The sequence below is a fragment of the Plutella xylostella genome, chromosome 10 (assembly GCF_932276165.1).
Source record: "Plutella xylostella chromosome 10, ilPluXylo3.1, whole genome shotgun sequence".
NCBI classification, from domain to species: domain Eukaryota; kingdom Metazoa; phylum Arthropoda; class Insecta; order Lepidoptera; family Plutellidae; genus Plutella; species Plutella xylostella.
Window position 1 is genome coordinate 10,508,683 of NC_063990.1, and position 17,726 is coordinate 10,526,408.

The 17,726-nt window shown below is 38.2% G+C and overlaps 1 protein-coding gene across 1 annotated transcript; it reads right to left on the bottom strand.

The window, feature by feature from the left end:
* Positions 1 to 1,616: 1,616 nt before the first annotated feature.
* Positions 1,617 to 17,393, bottom strand: LOC105394065 (activated Cdc42 kinase Ack). The gene is made up of 10 exons (XM_048623781.1): positions 17,026 to 17,393; positions 16,700 to 16,944; positions 16,003 to 16,420; positions 15,371 to 15,572; positions 14,246 to 14,441; positions 12,112 to 12,237; positions 10,427 to 10,515; positions 8,834 to 9,037; positions 7,473 to 7,598; positions 1,617 to 4,515 (listed from the first exon to the last, which is right to left on the bottom strand). The coding sequence occupies exons 1-10, from the start codon at positions 17,110 to 17,112 to the stop codon at positions 3,266 to 3,268; spliced, it is 2,943 nt and encodes a 980-aa protein (XP_048479738.1). The 5' UTR covers positions 17,113 to 17,393; the 3' UTR covers positions 1,617 to 3,265.
* Between the last annotated feature and the right edge of the window lie 333 nt (positions 17,394 to 17,726).

Below are 17,726 nucleotides of genomic sequence, written 5' to 3' on the forward strand. Positions count from 1 at the left end.
GCTTTAGAAATGCTATAATTCGAGATGCATTAAGTAAAGTAATAATGAATATTTGTAGACTATATACGAAAGTTTCATGTGACTATATTTATTTTATCGTAAATGTTATTAATAACGAGAAATCAGACAAAATATACAAACTGTTACTTTTGTCCCCGGTCTCCCCTACTATTGTTTTTTATAAAAGTTATTCGTTGAAGTTTTCACCTATTCTTAGATCTTACAGCATCTATTACCTAGGCATTTCGATGCAGCGTTTCAGGCAGTAAATGTCGGTGTAAACTACTATAAACAGTATGAAGACTACTTATGAAGTAGCGAGTTTACTGTTTCTGCCGCCCACGAGACTGTTATCAGTCGCCCGCTGAATGCTAATGGCGTGTAATGAATGATAACAACTTGTACTTGTACATAGGAGGTCCTGCTTCGATTAATGTCGCCATGTTATTCCTGTTTTTGTGGATCGTGTTGCTGATGGTTATAGCAGGTTCACCTAGGAAACTATAAGTACTTAGGTAATTGTATAATAGCAGAAAAAGACCTATTACCTACTCTTAGTACTAGCTGGTAAGTACCTACTAGAGAATCGTAATTTATTCTTATGAGATAAGTATGGGAGCTTCACGTGCGTGCAATGGAATGCAATCAGAAAATTTCATACTGTGTAAAACAGTATGCAATTTTGTCAGTGCTTTTACCGTTTTTCTACTGGTCAATGTACGTATGTACTAGACATAAGTACCTACCAGGAATAATAGTCTCATTTGCGAAAATAAAACGGCGGTTTCATAGTTAAGGTTGTCTTGAAAAAATCGCTTTTAGTGATAAGACCGAGTTTTTTGTACCTATGTGTTTGTATTTAAGCTTTGTATAATCTATTCTTGTGTACAAATAAAGAATATTCTATCTCTATTCTATCTAAAGTTAAATAGGTAGGATCTATGGAACCAACAAGAGTGTGAAACAGCCATGTTCATGCCAAGTTGCCAACAGCATAATTATATTTTAGAGTGGATCCAATTGAGAAAGTTGCTTAGTACTATGTCTAGTACATTAAAATGCCGGCGACGCAAATTCACTGAAGAATTTCCACCCTGCTTGTTTATGAAACGCTAAACGTAGGATATCGATATATGAGACGTTATTGCCGTCTCGGAAATGCAATACCTTCTGGAAATAAAATTCCAAATGTGTAGACGTGTAGAATAGAGATAGTTGTTGTAAAGTTACACATACACACAAAATGCAGGGAAAAATCACTTTATAGTTATAGTCAATAATCGAAGCGTCCGTAGTCGGCGTCTGCAGTTTCAAACTCATAACACCCTTATTTCCCACCGAGGGTAAACAGTTAAAACGACATTTACAAGCTCTTTTGTTTAACTTTGTATTAATTTATACTGCTTCACTCCATAGAAGCGTTTCATTCTAACTTCGACTTCAAGTTTAGTAAAATAGTTTCTTGATAATTCAGCTTGATTTAATATTGAAATTTGTACAATTATACATATTTAAACAAAACAACGGCTGATGGATTTCATATTATGTATTGCAGAGGCATTCATTTTCATAATTTAAACACTTTGGTGAAGGGACTTAGGAAATCGTGAAATGAATAGGATTGCCAATGTGTTTCATTTATTATTCCTAATAAAATACATGGACATAGTGTACATTTATTTACAATACACATTAATATACACAAAAAACTGTTTCGAGTACGTATAAATGGATAAATACTTGAGGCGAATGAGCCAAAGCATTCTCAAACAAAAATAAGACTTAAAGAAGTAGAAAATAATAATGTTGTTCTTCTAATAATCTCATTGAATATGACATTGAAACTTTGATTACATTGCCATTTTATTTTATAAGTATATCACTGGTACATTCCAAAATTGTATAGCCAAATTCAGAGCTTTTTTGTAACTTTAAAATAGGTTTACAAATTTCGTTGTGTTATAAAAATTTTGACTTTTTGTATGTCGCATAGAGTCTTAACTCCAGAGATTTCTTTCACTTCTATTCAGCAATATCAAAATTCAAAACCCAGGACGTTATAAATTAGTGCTAACCAATGTCAGGGTTTTTAAGAGAGGCGGTACAACAAATTTAATAACGTTAAAAATGTACTTACTTAAGGTTTAAATTGGCGGTCGACGTTATGAGGTTGCAGCAAACGAAGCGACGTGTAATCGAGCGTCATAAGGGTGAAGCCCCATTGGACGAAGCAGGCCCTTAGCTGCCAAATCATTTCCATACAAGTGACTTTACGTCATGTCTGTTGCTACCACATAACGTCCGCTGCCAATAAAACCTTTGTATAAAACTAATAATAAAGTCATGATTGTTACGGAAATACTAAATCAAATAGGCTTACTAAACTAACAGGTACAGTTAATAGGCACCATGTGATATGCTAATGTTAAAGGAGAGACACTTAAATAATATTTGGCCTACTCATTACCGGGAAGTAAATGAAAACCGAATTATATAAATAAAAATTAGGTACCTAAGGCGATGCTTTGATCAGTTTGTAAACATGTATAAAACGGAGGACTATTTCTATTCGAGTTAGTTACATTACATACATAATTTAACGTAAGTGGATTACATAATAATGGACCTTGGATCCAGGAAAATCACATTTAGTTGAATTAATATCACTTATTAATACCAATTTAGCTTCTCATCTTATTGCGAATTTTGATTATGCTCAATTTTCTATTACTTACGTCTTACTTACATCTTGCTAAAGAAATAAAGATGCTTACAGTCAGAGACCTGAATACATTTTCATACAAAAACAGCTATTATTTTAAATACATTCAATCATAATACGTCATTTCTCTCGATGGCACCCAAGAACATTCCAATCTAAATAAATAGTCTTTTCAATACAAACATAAACCTCTTTCTAATCTGAACAGCAGTCGGGTAGAAATACAGATGAAAATACACAATTTAGGAATCAGGTCATACTCGTAATACTATACAATCATATCTTATTATTGACATTAAATACTTGGATAGATTCTAATGAACTGGACCAACAACGATGGTATTTGTCCAAGGTCCGATTTTAGCATTGACGAATAAAGCTATTTCGAGAATTACTTGACGTATGACAATGCTTACTCAGCAGTAATTAGACGACTTATTCTCGGAAAAGTCTTATTCTCCATTGGTGAAATCGCACCGTTATTTTGCTTCTCAAATGCGAGAACTGGAGTTCAAAATCAATCAAATACACTTTTTTATCTTCCTACTTGGGTTGAGTGGGGCAAGGGGGCGCGGGGCGGTGCGGGCGCGGCGGCGCCGTCTCATACACCTCGTCATACAATCGCACATTCGAATACACGGCCTGCTCCCCAATCTCGCTGTAGAAGTTGCTAGCCGTATCGGCAACCTCATCGTACGCGCCTTGCGACGTCGACGCGCCAGCCGCCTCGTAGGCACCCGTGTAGCTGTATTGATAGTAATCGTCATCGTGATACTTCACTGCCGAGTAGTTTTTCGAGTTCTTTATCGCGTCACTGAAACTCTTCAGCTTTTCACTGCTGTTCTTGTCTTTTGGCACGTAGATGTTCTTTTCGTATGTGTTGTTCGGTCGCGCGCTCTCTTTTGTAGACAGTTTGTTGTAGTAGTCCTTTGTTTCTAGAACGAACTGCTGTTGTGTGGGATTCATTTCGAAGTTGCCGTATAGAGGTAAGTCTTCGCTGTACCTACTGGTCTGTGATGCGAGATTAGTGTTGTCTGACGTAGAGGCTGTACGTGATGTGTTCTGTGTGCTGTTTGAATAAACGTTTTCGCTAGCGCTATCGTTTGAGTAAATGTTTTCGCCATTGGAGTTCTTTGACCTGAGATTCAAGGATTCGGATATTCTGTCGTCCAGCGACATTCCTGCCAATAAGGCGGCGACACTCGGCTCATTTCTTGATACCTCATTTCTCTCTGCAGTTTCAACTACAGAGTTATTAAGCCCGGAAGCAGTTCCATACTGCGATGAATACAGCGAGCCGTTAGCTCGTGCTGAGTTTGTCATGTTATTGTAAATGTGCGTATCGGTGGAGCTATTCAGGGCACTCGCCGAGTAATTACTATTATTAGCGGAGTACCTATGAGATTCGTTATTTAGAAGACTAGTGTTACCTACGTTATAGTTGTTGTGTCTAGGGGTGGAGTTCTGACTTGTGGTTGCCCAACATTGCGATGTGTCGAAGGGATCCGGTTGCGTTGGTCCACCCATGGACATAGTTTGTCCACTCATGGATATAGTTTGTCCGTTTGTGGACATTGTTGGTCCACCCATGGACATCGTTTGACCGCTTGTGGACATTATTTGTCCACCCAGGGACGTAGTTGGTCCACTGGTGGACATAGACAAGGAGAGGTTGTCGAGGGATTTAGCACCGAATATGTGTGAGTACTTATCTGGTAGGGGGTGGGAGGGCAACTTATTTCTAGTGACGATTTCTGATTCGAAGCTCGGTTCTCCCCAGTCGGGTTCTAAATCTGAAAAGAGGATAAAAAATATGGTTATAAATTGTTGAACATAATCAGGAGTAATTAGACATTTTATAACATGAAAGTTGGTTTACTGGATTTTGACTATTTACTAACAGTTATGCGTGTTTTGAAACTATACAAGGCCAGAACGCACCCATAGTGTACTAGCACTGTATAGTTTCAAGTGAAAAAAAAATATATTTGACTTGAAAATATACATTGCTATTACGCACATTGCTTGATGGGCATACTTGTCGCATATAATTTATACCTACATGCTGATACTAATTTACTTAACTATTTCGGTAAATGTAAATGACGCGTGTTTTGAAACTATACAAGGCCAGAACGCAGAGGTTGGGACTGCTCGCGTATATTTTCAAATTAAAATGGTGCCATGATTTACTTGAAAGTATACAAGGCCATTACGCACTAATCGCGTATATTTTCAAGTAAGTTGGGCCAAAATTATGGCTTGAAAATATACTGCAGCAGTTACCACTGCGTACTAATCGTGTATATTTTCAAGCGCCAAGCGGCAATGCGAGCACTTGAAACTATACGTGATTAGTTACCAGGTAGCCCTTTTGAATTGTTGCTCTCTCTTTCTTTCATGCGAAATAGTAATAAGTCTATTGCTTTCTAAACATTGCATCATCATTCCACACTTGGCATTAATTTCGTAACGTGTTTTTTGTTTACACCGTAAGTTAAAAGGTAAATTGATATTAAACTGTAGGAATGTTGTTAATAGTAAAAATTATCTCATAAGAGGGTGTAGAACAGTTCATAAAAGACAATTACGGTGAATTCAAAACTTGATGAAAAATATGTCTATTTAAAAAAAGATTTAAAAAAAAAGATTTCAAGATTTATTTATTTCATTAAAAACATACGTACAAAGTAGGTATATTGAGCACTGTTTTCCGAACTAGATATAAATCTGTATTTCAGAAGACAGTTCTCTTCCAGATTAGGGCCTTACTGGTAAATAAACAAAAATAGAACTCAAAATCAAATAATAATTTAAATAACCAGTGTGTGGGTGTCTGTGGGCGCGTGTGTGTGTGTATGTGTGCGTGTGTGTGTGTGTGTGTGTCCTACCTACCTACTACACTCACGAGCAATGAATAAGTCCAAGTAGCAAAAAGTCAACATTAAATGACCCAAATTTTTTAAAACCATTAAATTTAAAATTTGATCAAAATTTACTATTTAAGTTGGTTATAATAATATTTTGATGCGCTGTTAAATGCACTTTAATATTGCCGACGGCGTCATTAAGCTAGTCTTATCCGTTCAGGAGTGTAGTAGGTATTACTCTTAATTCCTTTAAATAATAAGATATTAGTAGGTATGCTTACTTGCAAGTATGATTGCTATAAATATCAATTTATCAATCAAATTAGAGCTTGTTCATCTTCATTTATTATCATTTTATAGGCAGAACAAGTCAATTGTAGTCATTTACATTTACCGAAATAGTTAAGTAAATTTGAATCAGCATGTAGGTATAAATTATATGCGACAAGTACGCCAATCAAGCAATATGCGTAATAGCAATGTATATTTTCAAGTACGATTCAGTAAATCCCAACTTGAAAGTATACGCGATTAGTACGCACAAATCGTGTATATTTTCAAGTAAAATATTTATTTTTTTCACTTGAAACTATACAGTGCTAGTACACTATGGGTGCGTTCTGGCCTTGTATAGTTTCAAAACACGCGTAAATGACTACAATTGACTTGTTCTGCCTATAGAATGTTAATAAATAAAGAGGAACAAGCTCTAATTTGATTGATAAATTGATATTTATAGCAATCATACTTGCAAGTAAGAATACTAATATCTTATTATTTATATGAATTAAGAGTAATACCTACTACACTCCTGAACGGAAAAGACTAATTTAATAACGCCGTCGGCAATATTAAAGTGCATTTAACAGCGCATCAAAATATTATTATAACCAACTAAAAACGTAAATTTTGATCAAATTCTAAATTAAATGTTTTAAAAAATTGAGGCCATTTGGTGTTGTCTTTTTGCTACTTGTACTTATTCATTGCTCGTGAGTGTAGTAGGTATTACCCTATAGACCTATTACAGACATATTTTTTCATCAAGTTTTGATTTGACCGTAATTGTCTTTTATGAATTGTTCTGCACCCTCTTCTGAGATAATTTTTACTATTAACAACAGTTCTACAGTTTAATATCAATTTGCTTTTTACTGTACGATGTAAACAAAAAACACGTTACGAAAACAATGCCAAGTACGGAATGATGATGCAATGTTTAGAAAGCAATAGACTTATTACTATTTTGCAAGAAAGAAAGAGAGAGCAACAATTAAAAAGGGCTACCTGGTAACTAATCACGTATAGTTTCAAGTGCTCGCATTGCCGCTTGGCACTTGAAAATATACACGATTAGTACGCAGTGGTAACTGCTGCAGTATATTTTCAAGCCATAATTTTGGTCCAACTTACTTGAAAATATACGCGATTAGTGCGTTATGGCCTTGTATACTTTCAAGTAAATCATGGCACCATTTTCATTTTAAAATATACGCGAGCAGTCCCAACCTCTGCGTTCTGGCCTTGTATAGTTTCAAAACACGCAACAGTTATAACGTCTTATCAAAAATATGAGAACTGAAAAGTGAACCTAACCTAACTTTATTTCAATTTTATTATTCTTTAGTACACTTGACCCCTCTTTGATCATAAATATCCTTCCACCCTAAGGTTGTCTTGAAAAAATCGCTTTAAGCGATAAGACCGCCATTTTTGTACATATGTGTTAGTATTTAAGTTATATAAGTTTATTTCATGTGTGTGTGCAAATAAATAATATTCTATCTATCTATCTATCTATTTTTATTGATCACATTTCAACTTCAACATCATACTCTGAAATAATAAATAATTATGAAATTATGTTATTAGTTACTCACTTAGTTCAGGTACATCGATGGGCGCGTCCAGTATAGACATATTGCTGAGTGGGTCCGCTTTCTTCACCGGAGTGCTCTGGCGGGTCGCCGGCGGCATGTCCAGGTCTATTAGCAGGTCTTCCCGGACTGTTGGATCAAATAGTAGCTGGTTATTAAAGTAAGAGTAGAGATTGTCGCAATAAATGCAAATAAATAAAAAAAACATTCTACCTTCTAAAATTGAAGCCATCGTGATGAGTAACGTGTCAATATGAGTACCTATTCCAATATTCCGGGTAGTTATAAAAGTTGTATTAAAGGAAGAGGGCAGATAAGACAGAGATTTCTACTCGGGTCATGGCTGTTAATATGTATAACAATTTTATCTATATATCTGTGTAAACATAAGTATCACCTGTACAATGTACATACTTATTACAGGCTCTGCTTAGCTTGGAGTCTTATAGCCGTGTGCGAGATGGCCCCACATATTATTATTAAACTATTGTTACCTTGGGTGCAGCTCCTGGCCTGCTTATCTGCCTGAGAGGACTCGATGGTGCGTCGCTTGCGGATAAGTAGAGGGGAGTCTTGCGCTCCGTGCTAGGCCGTAAGTAGGGCTAGCACGGAGCGCAATTAAGACGTGACAAAAAAAAACATCGCGTGCTCCGTGCTAGGCTTTCTGTAGGGCTAGCACGGGGCGCAAGTAAGACGTGACAAAAATTTTGCATTGCTTACTCTCGTCGCGTAACTTCGAGAGCGAGCGCGACGGATAATTTTGTCACGTTTTAAATGCGCCCTGTGCTAGGCCTTCTGGTTACGTTATAACAGTAGTTACCTTGGTTGCAGCTCCGTTTTTCATCGCGCAGCCTCAAGAGCGAGTGCGACGGATAATTTTTTCACGTCTTTAAAGCGCCCCGTGCCGTCTTAAATAGCCTTTCTATGTTAGGTTACCTTGGTTCAAGCTCCTAGCCTGCCTATCTCGCAGGCTCCTCTCCTCTTGTACTCGCTGGTTGACCAGCTTGTTGTAGTGGAACTGCCTCCCGGCGGCGCCGGCGCGAGTGCGGGCCGCTTGCGTGGACTCGATGGTGCGGCGCTTGCGCAGGATGACGAAAGAGTCTAGCGCTCCGTGCTAGGCCTTCAGGAGGGCTAGCACGCGGCGCTATTAAGACGTGACAAAGGTTTTGCATGTTCATTCACATTGCGCAGCCTGAAGAGCGAGCGCGATGGATAATTTTGTCACGTCCTAAATGCGTCCTGTGCTAGCCCTTCTGGTTACGTTATAACGATTGTTTTACCTTACTTGAAGCTTCTAGCGTGCTTATCGCGACGGATGAGGGTTGGTATGCTAGGCCTTCTGATTAGGTTACAACATGAGTTACCTTGATTCAAGCTCCTAGCCTGCCTATCTCGCAGGCTCCTCTCCTCCTGTACTCGCTGGTTGACCAGCTTGTTGTAGTGGAACTGCCTCCCGGCGGCGCCGGCGCGAGTGCGGGCCGCTTGCGTGGACTCGATGGTGCGGCGCTTGCGCAGGATTACTGAGGAGTCGTCGGCCGAGTCGCGACGGGTGAGGGTTGGGGTTTGCGCTGGAAGAGAGGGGGGGGAAATGGTTATTGTAAGCAATACTTAAGGCTTGCATTAGTAGGTACACTTGACCATATTTGAACATAAATATTCTTCCACCCAAAGGTTGTCTTGAAATAATCGCTTTTAGTGGTATGATGTACCTATGTGTTTGTATATAAGCTTTATAAATTCAGTTCTTGTGTACGAATAAAGAATATTCTATCTATCTTTGTCACACCAAAAACAGTAGCAGGGAAGGTCAGTTGTGCAGTTGGCAGGGAATTCAGGGATAAAAGCTAGCCTATATGTTAATCCAAGGTGTCAGCTTCCTGAATTATAAAATTGATACGCTGTTTCCCCGTGAAAGAGTAACAAACATTGGTGTTTGATGATTGTATGTATACGTAGAGTAGAGTATATAACATCGTGTCAAAGTAGAAAACTCTGGTATTAACGGAGTTGCAACGCATGATTCTAATTAAATTGCGCTGTTGCAATAAATATTTTTGCAGTGTATACTCGTACGATAATAATATATTCAATAGTAATATCATTTCATATTTATTTATGAGGAACACAATGCCATCATTTCATTCATTTATTTGTATAAATGACAGAGTTTCCTTTATATCTATATCAACATAAAGGCAGGTGTGCTATATTTATCTAAGGAGTGTGACATTGTACATTCATGGGTATTCGATTAGTCACATAGTCATGATAAATTCTTACTCATAGATTAGCATAATCTATGGGACAGAAGTAACTGTAGGAAAATATCCACCATAACAGAATGGAATAAGGTTTAATAGCGATTGGATAAAAGATATTCATGTTTGTCCACAATATTGACCTACAATGCATAGGTACTTTGAAGTACATCTTCTATACATTATTTTATTAATATTTTAAGTCACATGCATTCAACTGCAAAGGAATGAATGAATGACCTAAAATTCACTTTCATTCAACAAAATCAAGAGTGCTATTTAATAATACGAGCGGTCGTAACGGTCAGTCTATGGTAGTCTCATTAGCATATTATTATGATATAATCGATTTGAAGGTTAACGTTCGCTTTCTATTTGTAACATAATATTATGGTAGAGTCCCATAGTACTAGTAATTTATAAATACTGTAGTAAAAATTCTTACATAAAAAAAAACAAAAATCTTGCAAAATTATCGACGAAGGTTTCGTGAAAAAAAACAGTTTTATAACTGAACTAAAATGTAAATATTATGCTGTCAAGACCTAATTTTAGATTCTATTTCAGTTAAAATTTGGAGAGTAGTTCCAAATTAAAATTTTACGCCCAATGGGAAAGCGAAATATTTATCTATGCACCTGAATAGTTAATACCAAAGAGTCTAGTTCCAATTTCAACAGATACCAAATTCAATATTACCTTTTCTAACAGGAGATGACAGTGTTTGTGATTTCTTCACGGGCGGGCAGGTGGCGGGCGCCTTGCTCTTATTGATGTTCACCAGGGTGCTGGAAGTAACACAGAGCTCATTAGAAATGGGGAAGTAAACGAGCCTTCGTCACTGTTGACTGGACAGACTATGTGTGTGGCAGTGGTGGTTCGATGATGTGAGGTGATAGAACACGGTGGCATTTTGTCAGTGGTTGAGCTGAAGCCAAAACAGTTTACTCGGGATTCAAAAAAACATACATGTAAATAAATAAGTGCAGACACATAAATATGTTTGTGCCTATGTAGACCGTATTGCCGTAGAGAGTAAAAACCTTTAGATATGGAAATTTAATGGCTACAGTCAATCAAAGCAATTCATCAAATGAATAATTGTTATGTTTTGTTGTGCTTTCTCTTTATTAGCATGTCAACGGTTATTGACTCTGAGATAAAATCTTATAAAAATCGCATATCAATGCCATATACGTTGTATACAATGCAAATTCTTTATTTGTGATAGTGACATCTAACAATCCTCGCTTCTGAATTATAAAATAACAATACATACATGAATGCCTCATAAAGATGATAGGTAAGTAATTTGAGCTTATAAGTATACCAAACAGCTAGGTTTATTGTTTAGTTAAACAAAAGAAACCTCCTCGAGTGACGTATCAATTACCTTGCACCATAGATATGTTCGGCATTCCCCGAATAGCATTGCAAAGTTAGCGTAGTCGCACACAGCTTGAAATGAATGAAATTATTTATTGTAAATTATTTTTTTCGACAAATATTTGTAAAATTTTACAAATATTTGTCGATAGTCATATTATTATGAGCCGTTTTCCTTGACAGCTGTCAGTTGAGCTTTTGGGTATGCCGATAGATGGCGTGAAAACGCAGTGTACCAACTGTCAAAAATTACATAGAGAGCAAAGAGTACTAAACTCAGAATAAGAACTGACTAGTTGTGATTAAATGTCGGGTGGTAGCGCGAGCCATCCTTCCGAGGCTCAGACTGCATGTGGCTTGGGATAGTGCTAAGTATTCTGTGAATAGTTCTACCCGCGCCGTTTGAACGGGTGCTGCGTGCGAGAACTGATTTTCTATTTTTATTTATTGTATGATCCTAAATAAGATCCCAAAGAAATACTTACAAGACAAGATGAGAATGTGTGCCGTCGCAACTTGTAAAAATAAAGGACATCATAAATTTCCAAATGATGAAAGCCAGGCGCAACAATGGATTAAGGCGACTCGGATAAATGTGCGAAAAATTGATTGGAAACTGCGAAAAGAATCATGGTTGTGTTCGGATCATTTCATACCAAATGATTTTCATTCACGTAAGTAAGTTAAATCATTCGCGGTAATGTAAATTAACCATTGTTACATAACATGATATATTATCATCATAGAGAAAATAATACTACAATACTACCTACCTACGTCACTTTCACATTTCGTTAGCCTCACAGAATAACATGTGATCTGAGTGTGTTCTGGGGGTTTGACAGTTGGAACAACCCTAGACAATGCCATCTATTTCTCCAAAAAGGAACTTTTTTTTTTTAACAAACGCCTCATTGTACCACCATTTCACAAAGGCCCTGTCAGTCTATGGTCATAGTCGTACTATACACAGCTATAAGTATTGCAGTGTCTATTACCTGGGGAACAGGCCTATCTCCAAGGTCCGTTGGTTCTGCCCCTTCCACCAGTGCAGCTCGGGCCGCCGGTCCACTAATATGATGCAGTCGCCGCTCTCGATCGTCATCTGACCCGCTTTTCTGTAGCTGTAGGAGAAAGGTAGGTTTTAAAGGCTTATGAGTGTAAAATGTGCAAGCTTATTTATTCGGAACTTGATGTTTAGTGTATAACTGGTCCATCTTCGCCTTAAAGTTTCGTTTACACGATTGATTAGTGCAATTGACCAATAGGTACGGCAAACACAACACATCAATAAATAAATATTCGTAAATAGTTAATAACTTAAATACCTATGCATGTCGGTTAGTTTTCATAGTACATTTTTCCGTCATGTATTACATCGTTAACCCAGATAGGTGTGTAATTTAGCATGTTAGTAATACATATTATCATATTAGACGAACACTAAAACGTTACGATCATAATATACCTATCGATCAGACTCCACCTCTATATAATTTAATACTAAGTAATAGTGGAACAAACAAGAGTAAATTGCCTGCATCCCTGTCAACACGTGATGATCTAGTAGATGTACTTATCACTTTTTGCAAGAGACGCGACGTTTATCCTAGTTTAGATACGGTAAAGTATAGATCAATGTAGCTTCAAAGAAGCATCAGTTTAGCTCTTATGAATGTTATCAATTTATGATACACGAATTAAGAGCGTTACAAAGTTATAATTTGTAACATTTAATAAGGCCCTATTTTCTATAAGTACATAAGTTAGTCTTAATTATCATAATCACTACGATTGATTTCCAGTAGGTATAACACGACAGGCATAGAGAATCATGAATGGAAATGTTTAGGGCCATTAAGATATATGTAGTAGTATGACTCATACTGGAAAATTATTGTCATTGTTAGCGTGTCGAAAAACATAACTTTTTAATTTACAACCTATGGGTATTGTTTATTTAGTCAGACGTTATCTTGAATTTCAAATCAATATCGCTAAAACGGAAACAATGAGACAAGATTACAGAAAAGGATTTGATTAGATTTCAATAGATTTGTGCTTATATCTGTCGCAGGCAACTGGTTTAATCTCCTGTTTGATTGAACCACTAGTCCGTTCATTGGATGGCGCTATTCAGTTGTATGACTAAAGGACAACTCGCCAAGTCGTTGATTGTAACGTTCGACGTCTTGACTGAACGTCATTCAGCGAAGTCGTTGAATGGGATATAGTATAGCAACTTTGTAATGTCTGGTTAGGGTGAACATCACCAGACAAGAGTCAACAAAAACACTATGTTACAAAGCTCTTATCTCACAAATTAACTAAACAATAACAATAAACGTACCTTCATATTGTTGTTCATAATTATCCAGTTTCGCCACTTTTTTTCTTTGAAACTATCCACCCGCGGCGTAATAATAGGTAAATCCATGTTGTCACACTATTTTAACACAAATAACGCACTTTAAAGCTAATTTATTTGCAAAAAACTAACAATATAGGTGCTTTTTGTGTCAGCTGTTAGCTGTTAGACGCCATATTTGTTTTATTCACCACCTGACTGATTTTAAGTCAGCTAACTAGTTGGACGTTTTGTGATGCTTGTACAATCAACGTTCGGCCTAGTCATACAACTGAACAGCGCCATCCAATGAACGGGCTAGTGGTTCAATCAAACAGGAGATTAAACCAGTTGCCTGCGACATATCTACATAATATATCATCTCGTAATATTTCATCTTATCATCATCTGTCTCGAGTCTCGAGTCACATTTGAGCACAGTTGAGGGCAATGTACGAAAATTTGCAAGTGAACGAAAGTAGCTTCCCCAAGTGACATGTAGTACTCGTATCTACTGAAGTGAAGTACATACTATAGGTACGTCCGGCGCACCCTGAGCAGTAAGCGAAAGATAACTAATCTAACTGGCTAATCCTAATCTACTCTAGTGTAGGAAATTCTTATGTTTGTTACCGACAGCACACAAGAAGACCGCACAGCGCAACAATGCATAGTATATTTAACAAAAAGAATTCAGTTGTAGTAGGAAGTGTACATTATGTACATAATAGTTGTAAAATAATTAAATAACAACAAAAAAAAGACAAACACAACCCAACACAAACCTCAACGCCGCCGTAGCCGCCTCAAACTTGTTCATCTCCAAATACCGGAGTATACCCGCAAACGTCGGCCGCTCCTTCGGGTTGAGGTCCCAGCACTGCATCATCAGCATGTAGACGTCAGGGGGGCAGGCGTTGGGCTGCTGCAGCCGCTGGCCCTCGCGCATGATGAGGCGGAGGATCTCGGAGCCGTTGAGACCTGAGTGGGAAAGAGTTTTGAAATTATCGTCATTACAATAGTATTTAGAATTTCAACTGCCTCTGTGGTCTAGTGGTAGAAGCTTCGCTTCATGACCCAGAGGCCCCGAGTTCGATTCCCGGTTGGGACCATCAATTTGTGTTTCTAAGTTTGGTTAGGACATAGAAGGCTGATCACCTGATATCGGAAACAGTGAAACGATCCATGCTGTCGGATGGGCATGTAAAGCAGTCGGCCCTGCGCCTAGCTCTCTCCAGTCGTGTCGGTCAATCCGTCCCATTGGGCTATGAGAGTGCTGGAACAGAGAGTGCTCCTGTGTACTGCGCACACACTTGGGCACTATAATCTACTCCTGCGTAGATGGCTGATCTCAATCGAGATTAGCCGCCGTGGTCGAAATTCGGCTAGGAGGACATTATTATTATTAGAATTTCACCCTACATTTGGTCCTCCGAGCCGGATATGAACCTGCGACCTATGGTGAATTCAAAATGACCGTCATTATGAAAAAAGCGCCATTTTCAAACAGTTTATTTATATACGCACGCATACGCATAATAAACGGTAGATTCCATCCTCACCCATCCAAGGATCCTCCCCAAAGGTCAGCATCTCCCACAGCGCAACAGCAAACATCCACACATCGCTGGCGTGCGAGAACTGGCGGCTGCGCAGCGACTCCGGCGCGCACCACGGGAAGGGCAATGCTTGAAAGAGGCTTATGTCTAACAGGGATACACTCATGCTCTTGGGATCGTCTATAATGATTTCTACTGCCACTTATTAAATAACCGCCATTTTGTAATTTGGTCCTTCGAGCCGGATATGAATCAGTGACCTATGGATGGAACGGCAATTTCGGAATAACCGCCATTTTCAAACGATTACTTTATCCTACTCCAGTAAGATAATAAAGATTCCATCCTCACCCATCCACGGATCCTCGCCAAAGGTCAGCATCTCCCACAGTGCAACAGCAAACATCCACACATCGCTGGCGTGCGAGAACTGGCGGCTGCGCAGCGACTCCGGCGCGCACCACGGGAAGGGCACGCGCCGCCGCTCCGACATCACGTAGCAGTCGTCCGCGTCCGGCAGAGCTCGCATGAGGCCGAAGTCTCCGATCTTCACCTGTTGAGGAGGGTGGTTAGGGGCTGGTGGTCAGGTGGTGATTGGTGCGGCATAGATCTAGAATAATCTAGATGGTTACTACCAGGTTTGACTGATGGTCGTGAGCGTATATGTCTCTTTATCTTGTTGGCCACAGCTGGCAGATCTTAAACCAACCATGAGATTTGTATAGGTTTTTATTAAGAATGGCCTTTAATTTAATAACAAGATGTTTCTAATATACCTACTTAATTGGTTTATTTTATAAATAACTTTATAATTGAGACTGAAAAGTTTTAACACTATAGAAACAATTAAATAGCTGGGAGACTTTGCACAAATAAACAATTGACATACCAATAGTTCTAATAAGTAGTGAGTAAAAAAGATAGAATTCAGCTTAGCCATTCATAAACCAAAGCATTTCTGAAAATAAAAATAAACTACTTACCAAATCCAAAGTGGACAGCAATATATTCCTGCATGCCAAGTCTCTGTGGAGAAACCGGTTCTTCTCTAAGTGTGCCATGCCGGCCGCCACCTGCTCTGACCATTTACAGATCAAGTTTAATGAGACTTTTCCATCCTGCTGCCTTATGTAATCTAGCAATGCACCCATCGGAGCCAGCTCACACACCATCATTAGAGGATGAAACACTACTCCATGCAGCCTTATTAAGTTTGGGTGTTTCAAACTGTGCATAGCTTCCACTTCTCTCCGGAAGTCATCATAGACTCCGGGCTGGGAGAAGGCATCTGCCTTCAGTACTTTGACGGCCACTTTGAGGACCTTCCCTGGCTGATCAGGCACTCGCCATTCTCCTTGTTTCACCACACCAAATGAACCTGTTCCCAGTTCATTCTGTAGCCTGAATAGAAAAGTGTGATGTTATAAAAGTAATCCCTTCTTTCCTTCCTAGTCAAGGATTAAGAATAAGTAGCATAATGTTAACAACTTCACTGGCTACATCACTCTATTGCTTATGTAATGCAATAGTACCTATATGATATATGGCTTCTAGCTTCTACTAAGTTGGCCTAAATTTAATTGCAGCTTATATCACCAGATATTAAAGTTGAATTATTCACATTCCTTATACTTCCTTAACTCTACACAAATTATTATGTAAAACGAATCATTCACTTACACAATATCCTTTTCCAAAATAATGCATGTAGTTCTCGGCTCTGTTTGCACCGGTTGCCGGACAACTTCAGTTTTAGAGCTTGAACCAGAGGATGAACCGAATAGTTTATTCCAGAATTTTCTGTTCCACTGCTGCAGTTTCCGTTTCCGGACGGCGTCCAGGAGCCGCCGCACGCCCGGCTTACTGATGCCCAGCTTCTCCAAGTCATCAGCATGCACATAGTCAAAATGCGCTAATCGTGTAATCTAAAACAAAAACTCACATGAAAGTATCTTGTTACATGAACGGATTCTCACAAGTTTCAAATCGACCATTGTTTTGTTTACCTGTAATTGATCCCGGATCGGCACGTAGAACTGCTCGAGCTGAACGTGCTGCAGAATCTCACTGAGCCAGTCTGTGCCTGGTTCCATTTTGTAAGTTAATAGCACTTGTTTAACTTTGAAACAGATCTAAGTTGGTAGAAAACGACTCGATCATCTCAACAGGAAGTGCGAGATCGTGAAGGTTTCGATACAACAAGTAGTATTAGCCACTGCAAATTCATAACTTAACTCCTGATCTTATATTTATGTGTATGCTTTTGCAAAATTTCTGAGTTTCATCAGGACACAAACGGTTTATTTATAATTTCTAACGCACAATAAACAGGAGCAACAGCCCCCTGCGGAAAACGAAAGCAAATGTCAAAAATTATAGTGATGTGCTAATAACGATTTCATCGTTTAAGGTCGTTCTAACTAAAATAAATCGATCGATTAAGTTTTTTCCGTGTAAAGCTAGGAATAATGAAAATTTTGTAAAAACTTTTTTTTTTATTATGTCCGCTTTGTTTTCAATAATAGGCTATGTCTGAAAAAATTTAACAACGCTCATAATTTTTCTGATGATAGGAATAACCCTCCGTATCATCCTAAAAAAATCTCAGATTTTTCCTATGCGTCAGTAATTTTATAAAAATAAAAACATTTCAAGTTTCACAAAACGGGGATATGATGGCACTTCAGGACTTTTTCCATCGTCTCTA

Coding starts and splice junctions, on each gene's coding strand:
- LOC105394065 (XM_048623781.1), bottom strand. CDS start 17,112: ATGGAACCAGGCACAGACTGGCTCAGTGAGATTCTGCAGCACGTTCAG. Junction 12,238..14,245: donor GCGGCTACGGCGGCGTTGAG/GTTTGTGTTGGG, acceptor TTTCTCCTACAG/CTACAGAAAAGCGGGTCAGA. Junction 10,516..12,111: donor GAGATAGGCCTGTTCCCCAG/GTAATAGACACT, acceptor TGTTACTTCCAG/CACCCTGGTGAACATCAATA.